This window comes from Pinus tabuliformis, chromosome 6, assembly GCF_031772625.1.
Source record: "Pinus tabuliformis cultivar Carrire ecotype Pingquan chromosome 6, CPIR1, whole genome shotgun sequence".
In the NCBI taxonomy this organism is placed as follows: Eukaryota; Viridiplantae; Streptophyta; class Pinopsida; order Pinales; family Pinaceae; genus Pinus; species Pinus tabuliformis.
The window spans coordinates 1,946,460,494-1,946,471,114 of NC_142292.1; the positions used below are offsets into that span (position 1 = coordinate 1,946,460,494).

General features: G+C 42.0%; 1 protein-coding gene across 1 annotated transcript; it reads right to left on the reverse strand.

Annotated features, from left to right (window-relative positions):
• Nucleotides 1–5,738: 5,738 nt before the first annotated feature.
• On the reverse strand, nucleotides 5,739–10,070 carry LOC149266956 (uncharacterized). The gene is made up of 2 exons (XM_089409745.1): nucleotides 8,318–10,070; nucleotides 5,739–7,603 (listed from the first exon to the last, which is right to left on the reverse strand). Exons 1-2 carry the CDS (start codon nucleotides 10,068–10,070, stop codon nucleotides 5,739–5,741), a joined length of 3,618 nt encoding a protein of 1,205 aa, XP_089265871.1.
• Nucleotides 10,071–10,621: the final 551 nt, after the last annotated feature.

The window sequence follows — 10,621 nt, forward strand, 5'->3', positions numbered from 1 at the left end:
TCTATTTTTAGCTTCAGGGGCATTGCCCCCAAACCCCTGCCTGGTGACCGTTGGCCCCCAGACCCCCCATCCGGGGGGGGATTTACCCCCGCGGACCCCCACGGGGGGGACAAGTCCCCCATGCACCCCCCCACGTGGAGGTGTGTACAGTCTTCCTGGGGTATACATCGAGCTGAAACCTTTGAATACAGAAGATAATCAGGCTCCACACCCAACATAACATACCATCCCTTATGGAATTATTTTATAAAACTTCAATGATATATATTCTTCTTATGTATGTACCACACATTATCTAACTAAATATCACATTACCACTATGGATATAACATCCCCCTTAATTGCATGTAATTACTAGTCTTTGATATATGCTTATGTAAAGCTTGTACCTTATAACAATAGCACACATTCCACCTAACTTTAAAAATCACTCATTCCACCACAATATTATTTACTCATAGCTTTCATTCCATAATATATTTAGCTCTCAGTGACAATTTTCTACTTAAAGCTCGTTATATGCTTTGTAACATTTAATATGCGAGCCTTCTCTTACATTTATCACGAATTTTGATGAGCCTCATAAACGGGTAATTATATGCTCTCATTTTACCTCCTAACCTAGTGAAATCAACAATTCTCTTAGCTTATTGTATTGTTTTATTATTATATTTATTCTTATAGGGTGAGTTGAGTTATCTATGATGCCAGGTGGTCTAACATGTATTTAATGCAGATTATTGATGGATTTTGAGGTCAAAGTCAAGAATCCACTTGTCAAATCACAGCAATAACTCGAAGTAGATAGAGGAGAGGACTTATATAAGGGAATCCCCCTCATTTATTACTCCTCACATCGAATTCCCCTTCATTCATCTTGGATTACAAGTAGCTGAATCATGCACTAGAAGGCAGCTGAGCAAGTGGAGGATGACTAATAGTTATCTCGAGTTTTGGGAGCCAAGCCTCCCAGATTTTAAGGAAGTTGTTGGTAGCTTCAGATGTATAAGTAGAAAGGCCTAGGGCCTCATTAGGGTTAGATTTTTTTCTTGTGTAAAATCTTCTCAAATTTTGAGCTTATTATTTTGTGACAGTTTCATGTAATCTTGCTATTGTTTTGATAATGAAGATGGGATCCTTTTTGAGCTAGCGCTGAGTTACCTCAAAGGGCTGAAGCTCCTAGATTAGGGCCCAATCCAAGAAGCCAAGCTTCTCTTCACTTGTATTAGTATGCTTTACTTTAGTTTGTAGATTAATTTGCTATCAGATGTATTTTTCTTATGGTTAAGAATAGCTTGCTTTTGACGATTTAGTATTTTGCTTCCATTTGTGATTTCTGTAGTAGGTTAAGCAATGATCACAAAAGACTCAAAAGGCTAGCAACAATGCCTTGGCCTCTCTTCCTCCCTCCGGGACCGTGAGTTGAGGAAAAGACTCTCTTTTTGCCCCAAAAACACAGATTTTCCTCATTCCTAGGAATTCTAGTGTGAGCAGCTCTCTAGTAGATTTATAGTCCAGTTTTTCTTTGCTTCAGATCTCCTTTATCATGTTCACTTCCTGATTTGAAATATTCCTCTTTCATGCTCTCCTTTCTTACAAAATTTACCAGCATTTTCTTCAACACATCATAGTTTAGGCCATTCTAATGCAAAACTCTATTTTTCCTAGGATGCACTCATTTCATTTGTTGCTTGATTTTCATGGTTGACTGAGAGTTTCTATGCAGCATATATCTTCCAACAGTAGGCCAGCTTACCAAAAATCACACCCTCCATCTGATCCATGCCCTATAGGTCTCCCAAACCTCACCTCAATTCTGCCCTAGTTTCCTTCATTTTTCATAGAACTTCTTCCTCTCTCCTTGAGCAAACCCAATAATATTTCTCTCTCCTGGTGACTAATGGTAGACCTTAGGCACCCTAGCACCTCATTACAACCTTCATCCACCTTTTCCACCCACTCTCGTACCCTAAAAATAGTGAAAATTTCTCTCGGCCTCCTCCTATAGGCCTCTTGTAGTTTCCCTGTTTTCCTCCTGTAGTTTTCCTGTGTCCTCTTGTAGCTTTTCTTATAGGATTTCTTTTGAAGGAGAGTCTGGGAAAGCCTCCAGAAGGCCACCTATGACTTCCTATGACCCATCCACATCATCCTACATTCCCCCAAGCTCTAAAACCACCCTCTAACGGCACCTATTCGCTACAACACTCACATAGAATAAATTAGATGCATGATTAAATTCACATAAAAGCACATAAAAAACCAAAAATATGTTTTTTTCTTATTTACTTCCAGAAATAGCATTGTTAGATTTATTTAACTTCCTTGAGTAAGTAATGGAATTTCTTTCATGGTTTTCATAGTGTTTTTGGAAAACGTAGAATCGACTTGTTAATTAGGCTTTACTAGGTTTTACTTTACATTCCAATATTTCTCCTTTCTGCAATTAGAAAGCATCTATAGAGTAATATTTCTCTACCTTTCATCACACATAGAGCTTCTTATGAAATCTATAAAAGTTGGTTTGAGCTCCTAGTGATCTCGTGTTGACTGACCAAATGACAACCTGCAGTGAGAACTAGTACTTGTGCATACAGCACCGACGCTTTGAAGTTTGTGACAAACTACCAGGTTGATAAAAGTAAAGTTGGAAGCCCAGGAGTTGTAGCGTTCTTGTTGCAATACTGGCGCTCACCAAATTTCTAAACTCACATGGTCATACGTTATTTGATGTATACATTATTTCACTAGCAATATAAGATCCTTAGACTATCATGAGCTCATTCTTTTAAATTGTTGGGCTTTTCTCATGCTTAATGTCTTCATTTATAGTACTAATCTCATTCTCGTATTATTTTTAACCATACAATTTTTTTTATATAATTGTTGCAATTCCAACGGCCTGTAGGGATTTTTCTACAAGTTTCTCTTATATATGTTAGATTTTAGACTTCTGTGGGAGTTTTTTGATTCATGATCCGGATTAACCACAGTTCTGAGTTCATTCTGCCAACGTTTCAAACCCCAAAGGGGGTCCATCATCAGGACAATTTTGAAAGAATAAGAATGAGAGATAATTGAGAGAGAAGAGAATGCGACCTGGAAATAAATACAAGAACCCTAAATTCATAAATAAAGGCCGACATATAATTTATTATTTTCAATTTATTAGAATAGTTTTTTATTATTTAAATTAGGGACACAAATTAAATTAAAATTTTTTATTATAATTAATATACCAATATAAATTGTATTTAATTTATATAATTTTCTTAATTCATATTAATTTATAAAATCCTTGTGATTTATATTAAAAGATATACTATAATTCATCTATATAAATTATATTTATTATCATATATAATATAATATAATAAATATAATTAATATAAACACATTATAATTAATTTATATAATTATTCTAATTTATATAATTAATAAAATTAATATAATTTAATTAAAACATTAATATAGTTTGATTATAAATTAATATCATTATAAGATTTTTATAAAATGATATAATTACTGTAAATTAATTAATAAGATTTATATAATTAATATAATTAATTAATATGAATTAATTTATATTAATTAATATAATTAATTAATATGAATTAATTTATATTCATTTTCTTTTAGTTTATGTAATGTGGTGGCTTGGAAAAAGAACATAAATTGAAAAAGAAGATGTGCGGGCGACACCATAATGTAGTTTCAAACCTCATGTATAAAGATCAATTACCTGGTTATAATAATCCATATGTTTGAAATTTATACAGATGGGTACATTCTCTTTAATTTGAGTTAAATTGAAAGGGTAAAGAAAACAAAAATCCTTGAAGTATCGATAGATTTACAACCGTGAGTCTTTCAGAATTCATTATGTATTTTATCCCCATTGCTAGTTGTTATCATTGTCTTTAAAATCAGTTTGCAAAGAAGCTATTAATTTCACTAGTGATTTGGGAATTAATTGTGCTATTGCGAATTATGGGATGTTTCCCAATTGGCCTTTCCAAACCCAGGATGCAGGGGACATTAGGGAACTATTTTCTCTATTTTTTTTTTTATAACAGGAGATGGGTGGGAGTATTCTCTTGAATTTCTGGGACAATAGATGAGGTCCTTAGCCCTTCCCCTATCCTTAAGACGAGGCGGGTCCTAATCATTGGGGAAAGAACTCCATAAAGCATTGAGGCCTCTAGAGATATTTTTTTGAACACCGCCATTGCTTCTCTCATCAGATTTTAGGGTGTTGTAGGATATCTTTCTCGGTTGACTAATATGTTATCATGAAAGAGATTCTCCATTGTTTTTAGTTTTCATTCTTTAATATATCATGTGATATGAAACTACTATAGGATATCTTACTCGGTGGACTAAGATGTTTTTTTTTCATCGTTAAAACTATGCTACTTCTATTATTTACAAGAGAAAACAGTTACATTCAGGAATACATGTCGCCAGGGGCCAAGGCTGGTCCTCTGGATTGATAGTGCTCACAGAAAACTTCACTTTCAGGGGTCTTCTTATAGCTACTGAACGCCCACGCAGGGGCAATACCCTTTTGACCAGATACCCACGCAAGGGCGTCATAACTGAGACTAGTAACCCACGTAGGGGCTGTAATCTTTGGAGACACAGAAAAAGCAAAATTATGAATTCCGCGCAGGGGCCAAGGAGAGAAAGAGAGGTTCTTCAGCAGTATTCTTTGCGCGGGCGTAGTCGAGCATAGAGTAACAGAATTATGAGGCCAAACAGTGACATTTACAGCATAATTGAGCACTTGTATCAAGAGTAACAGTTCACAAAAAAAACCTGAGAGTTGTCTGAGGGCAGAAGCATGGTAGAGCCGGCTCCTATTCAACCGAATCCTCTTCCTCCGAGTCCTCTTCATAAATCCAGTACTCGCCTTCCGGTGGAGGTCCCCAATCAACCTTGGCTTTGCCTGAAGCTGGTGCTGGCTGAGACGAAGGTTGCACAGCATTCGGTTCAGGTTGTGCCTCTGCCCTTTCCCCAGCAACTCTGGAACATTCAGCATGATGAATTTGGGCGCTGGGTAATCCTCCCACCTCCTTTTTCGGTTCCTCCAGGAATAGGACCGAAACATGAGCATTAATGTTGGAATGACATTGGGCACAACTGACAGTGAAGACCGTTGTTCCGAACGCAGGTAGCGGAGCAGAGCTTGAGTCCGGAGACCTGGTGTCCATGAATTGAGACGGCCGAATGGGGTGTGCATCTGCCGACTGGTGGCATAAACAACGACAGCAACATGGAGGCGGATTAGCAGCCAGGGGACGTGAAGAACCTTCCCTTCCAGTGCCTCGACGGCTAATGAGCCTCTGTCTTGGCGCCATTCCTTCCTTGAAGACCGATGAGCGTGACAGAGCTGTGGAGAGGGATATGAGGGGTGTGAATCCGCCCTTATCCTCCCTTGCTGCCCTGTATCCACCTCCAATTGCCAAGGAGAGCTCGTGAGCCAGCGCTTGAAGGCCTGACGGACTGAAGCCTGAATCCACAAATCGAGCCTGAACCATTGCAAAACATTCCCAATTCTTGGCATACTTAAGCTGCTCTGGTTTGCCTCGTTTTTGGAGTGCCATAACTCCCATCTGAAACCGTTAATGTCGCACAGAATCGGCAATGAATTGCCGTCCTTCCTCCCTTCAGCTCTCACGCTTGCCATCCAGGGTGGCGGAGAGCAGTTAATGCCTCTTCTGAACTTGAGACCACCCATGCTAAACAACTGGCGAGCCATCCATATGCAGCGTGGCACCCGCATCCGGGTGGGCATTGTCATTTTGGATCAGCTTGTCCAGCTCCTGAGCCTGAACATTGTCTGTGATCATGCTTGGGGCTCCTGTTAGGAGAGTATGATCATAATCTGCTCCTAAGTTGGCGAGAAGGTCGACCACCTTGTTACCATCTCTTTTTATATGAGTGAAATAAATTGCCCTGTTGCTACGAAGGGCATGTTCAATGGCTTCTAGACGGGCCGCTAGTCTCCAACTATTCGAGATCCTTTTCGCTTGAGAGCCATTCTGCAATCTCTTTGCCATGTTTATAAGAATCTGGGAATCCCCTTCCACAATTAAGGGTTGCAAGTTGAGGTTTCCGGCTAAGAGGATTCCTTGCCACAAACCTTCAATTTCCGCTGAATTGTTGGTGTCCCACCCCAAGGACCCCAAGAAGATTTGCATGGGCTTACCTTCATGATTCCTTAGGATGCCTCCAAAGCCTGCTTTTCCGGGGTTACCTTTGGAGGCTCCGTCAAAGTTGAGCTTGTAAGAGTACCTAGGAGGGGGGCTCCAGGTATTTTTGATAGAATCCCTGCTTGTAGAGGAGCTATTCCTGTGCTGGGATTGAGGAATGTTCAATTGCCAGTTGCTCATAATACTTATTTCACTGTCAAGAGAAGGAAAATCCTCCTCTGTCCATGAGTGGAGAAGCAACGTCTCATTCAGGTTTCCATATAAATTGTTCCATATCTCCTCGATCCTTGAGCTTTGATTTTTAAATATCCGCCTATTCCTCTCTTTCCAAATACTCCAGGTGATGAAGCCAGGGAGAAGGCTCCACAAACAGTTGAGTAGTGGACTTTTATATGGGTTCGGAGGCCAGTGCCTTAGGGAATCAGTGATGTCGACTTTTGTTCTACACCTTTTTTGACATATGAATCCCACTTTTTCCCATAGCTGATTTGCTAGTGGACATGAATCCAGAAGGTGGAGCAGCGTTTCTTCATTTTGGCGACAATTGGGGCATAGCGATGGTCCATGGAAATTCCTTTTTCTTAACTTATCCCAGGTGAGGATTTTTTTGTGACCAACAAGCCACAGGAAATAGGAGATCTTGGGCCAAGAGCTAAGCCCCCATATTTTACTCCATATAGGATCAGAGTGGATGTTATTGTGACAAAGAATTTTGTAGGCTTCTGAAGTGGAGAATTCACCTTTTGGTCGGTATCCCCATCTCAAGATGTCGGTTCCTTCATCATAGCGGATTCTTCTTTTATCCAACTCCTTCTCCAAAATCCCTGTGTCCTGCAAGTTTGCGGTGATGGCCCATTGATTTCCTTGTTTCCAATTCCTGAATCCATGTTCCCCCCCTTGCTCCCAATAGTAATGGATCTTTTCTTGCTGTTGTTCTTGCCTGACATGATCCAGTGGTAATTGGAGGGCATGGGTGAGCTTTGGCATTTGATTCCATGCATCTGTCCAAAGTCTTGCTGTTTGACCATTCCGGACCTCCCAAAAGCTGTGTTGCTGTATTAAGTGGTAGTGCTGTTTGGCTGCGTTCCAGATGAGCGAGCCTTTTTCCATGGGGATGAATCGAATGAGCTCCTCCTGGGGTCTATTGTTGGCATATTTCGTTGTCCAGATTTTTGACCAAGGCTTCTCCTGATTAGAGATCCATTGCCACCAAATCTTGGCACTCATGATGGCATTGCTATGCTCGGGGTCCCTCAGCCCAATTCCTCCATGCTCCTTTGGTTGGCAAACAGTTGGCCATTTGACCAATGACCATTTCTGATTAGTTGCCGACCCTCCCCAAAGAAAGCTGCGTTGAAGCTGCCTGATTCTCTTTAGGACCCACTTTGGTGCTGCAAGGATTGAGAATAGTTAAAGCGGCATAGCCTGAAGGACTGATTTAATGAGCACAACTCTGCTGGCTAGGTTGAGAGATCTGAGAGTCCAAAGATTGAGACGGGATTCCATCTTCTCTATGAGAGTGCGCCAGGCGGAATGCTTAATAGCTGAGGCTGTGAGAGGGGCGCCAAGGTATTTAGAGGGAAGGGAGGCAGCAGGGATTCCGAGGATGCAGGTGACTGCAGATTTGATGGGTGGAGGAGTATGAAAAAAGAATAACTGTGATTTGGCATAATTTATATCCGTGCCTGAGGCATTAGCAAAGTCATTGAGCAAGGATTTGAGGCAAGTGGCTTCTTGGGCTGAAGGGTAAACAAAAAGCATGGTATCATCAACAAATTGCTGATGGGAAGAGGCAGGGGAGTTGTGAACTGAAAGACCCTTGAGCCGTTGAGATTGAAGAGCTTGCTTGATGTGACACCCTAGCCCTTCTGCCATAAGAACGAATAGGAATGGAAACAGAGGGTCCCCCTGCCTGATTCCTCTTGAAGGTTTGAAGGGCTTTGAAGGGATGCCATTCACCAAGACTGAGAACTGGGTGGAGTTTATTAGGCTCATGACCCATCGGATCCACATGTTATTGAAACCAAAAGCTTTTAACATTTGTTGTATGAAGGTCCAGCTAAGTTTATCAAAAGCTTTTGAAAGATCGAGTTTAAGAAGCATACCTGCCTGCTTTGTATGTTTGAGAGAGTGAATGATTTCATGCGTGAGGAGAATGCCGTCCATGATATGTCTGCCCTCCACATAGCCTGATTGTTCCTGTGATATGAGCAGCGGTAGCAAGGGCTTCAACCGGTTAGCCACTACTTTAGAGACAACCTTGTATATCACATTACAGAGTGCAATCGGCCTGTATTTGTCAGGCGTTATAGCATCCTCCTCCTTAGGGATTAGGGCTATAAAAGTTGTGTTGAGGGAAGGCAGCATCCAGTGGAGGGCTCTCGATTCTTCCACCAATTCCCACACTTCTTGTTTAATCAGCTCCCAAAAGGTATGAAAGAATGTGGAGGTAAATCCGTCTGGCCCAGGAGCTTTTCCTTCTTTGAGCTGGAACATCGCTTCGTCCACCTCCTGAGGTAGAATTGGGCGGAGAAGAAGCTCGTTGTGCTCTTCCTTGATGATTCTGGGCACGTTGTTAGTAATTTTTTCAATTGCCAGCGTTCTGTCTCCCATCGGCTCTTGAAGGATCTGGTTGAAGTGATTGCGTAATGCCTCCTCTATTTCCTCATGCTTTTCTATCTTCTCTCCCCCTTGCTTCTGGATAAATGGGATGTTATTGTGCATTCTCCTCTGAATGGTTGTTCTGTGGAAGAATTTGGTGTTGCGTTCTCCTTCCTTCAGCCATCTAATTCTGGACTTTTGTTTCCAATACACTTCCTCCTGTTTCTGCCTTTCCTGAAGCTGATTGTGTATGCGCCTTTCCTGTTCCAGGGTCCCTTCCGTGTGCCCCTCTGTGATGACTTTCTGATGGAGATCCGATAATTCTTGATTAAGATTTTGCTGAGCTTTGAAGATGTCCCCAAAGGTTTCTCTATTCCAACGCTTTAGGTGGTCTTTGAGGTACCTGAGCTTCTGTTGGAATTGGTACATCTTGGACCCTTCTGGAGGACTGAAGGAGGTCCATGTGGCTTTTATGAAGTTTTTGAACTCAGGGTGCGTAAGCCAGAATCCTTCAAAGCGGAAGGGTCTTCGCGTTTGATCACCAGGTCGCTGCCATTGAAGTGCAATCGGCCAATGGTCCGAGCCGGTATGCTGAAGTATAGCAGCTGTAAAGTCTCCTCCCAGGTGGATCGCATTATCTGAGATAAGGATGCGATCTAGTTTAGATGCGATTTGGTGTTTTCCTGCCCTGCGGTTGTTCCATGTAAACGTCCCATTGCAGAAGGGTATGTCTATGAGGGATGCGCTTTGAATGAAGTTCTTGAAGTGGGTTGTCTCTTGCTCCAGCCTGTTTCTTCCCCCTTTCTTCTCTTCAAGCTTGGTGATCATGTTAAAGTCCCCCCCGATTATCCAGAGTGGGTGTCTTCTGTCCTTGTTCAGTGCCTCGATGGTGTTGAGAAGTGCTATTTTACTTCCTGCGTCCTGTGGGAAGTATACATTTGACAGATTGCCATGTACATTCGTGCCTAGAATATGAAAGGCTGCCTGTATCAGGTGGTGGGAGGCATGGAAGTCTGAGAGGTCTATTGCTTGAGTATTCCATGCAATAGCTAATCCTCCAGACGCTCCAGATGCATCGACTGCAACTGAGCGGCAGCCTGGCCAGGCCTTCGTGAGTATGCTACCTAAGGTGGTGCTGTTGCATTTGGTTTCCTGTAGGAAACATATTTGAGGCTTCTCCTTTTTAATCATGTTCTTCAACATTCTAAGTTTCCCTGGGCTATTTAGCCCTCTTAAATTCCATGAGACCAGCTTCATGATTCACTATTTGCAGTGGGTTTATAGTACTTTGTCAATTTCGCGTACCTGCCTGAGTCCAACAGGAGCTTTCCAATCTCGATGGTTCTCTGAAGATCCGTTTTCCTTCCTCGCTTTTTGGTTTCCTTTGGGGGTTGACTTCCATCCCACTGGCTTCCAGGCTGAATCCCTAGCTGTTGTTGTTGATAAGCTCTTGAAATAACTTCCTCCAGCCTGTCAAGTTGGGATTCAGATATGCGGTCGTATGCCTTGGTTTTGCATGCTAGTTCCAGTTCTAGAATGTCCAAGCCATGCAGATTTACGCTCTCAGGTTCTTCTTCCATAGGTTTCACTTGACTGCCCTCTACCTCATTTAGCGCTGAGCTCGAGGGAGGATCTTGCTTTCCATCCATATCCATTTCCTTGTCTGTCTCTGCCTGTTCCTTAGTATCTCCGGGAGGGAAGTCATGGGTAATCGCCGGGGAATGGTGCTTGGGGGAGGAGAATGGGGGAGGAGGGGGAGCAGAGGAAGATGGCTGGGAGGGGTGGGAATTAGAGATCAGGGGGGATCA

Excerpts from the sequence above, each read along its gene's own strand:
- LOC149266956 (XM_089409745.1), bottom strand. The coding sequence starts at position 10,070 with ATGAAGCTGGTCTCATGGAATTTAAGAGGGCTAAATAGCCCAGGGAAA. Across the intron at positions 7,604-8,317 it reads CAAACATACAAAGCAGGCAG|CACCAAAGTGGGTCCTAAAG; the intron begins GTATGCTTCTTA and ends CAATCCTTGCAG.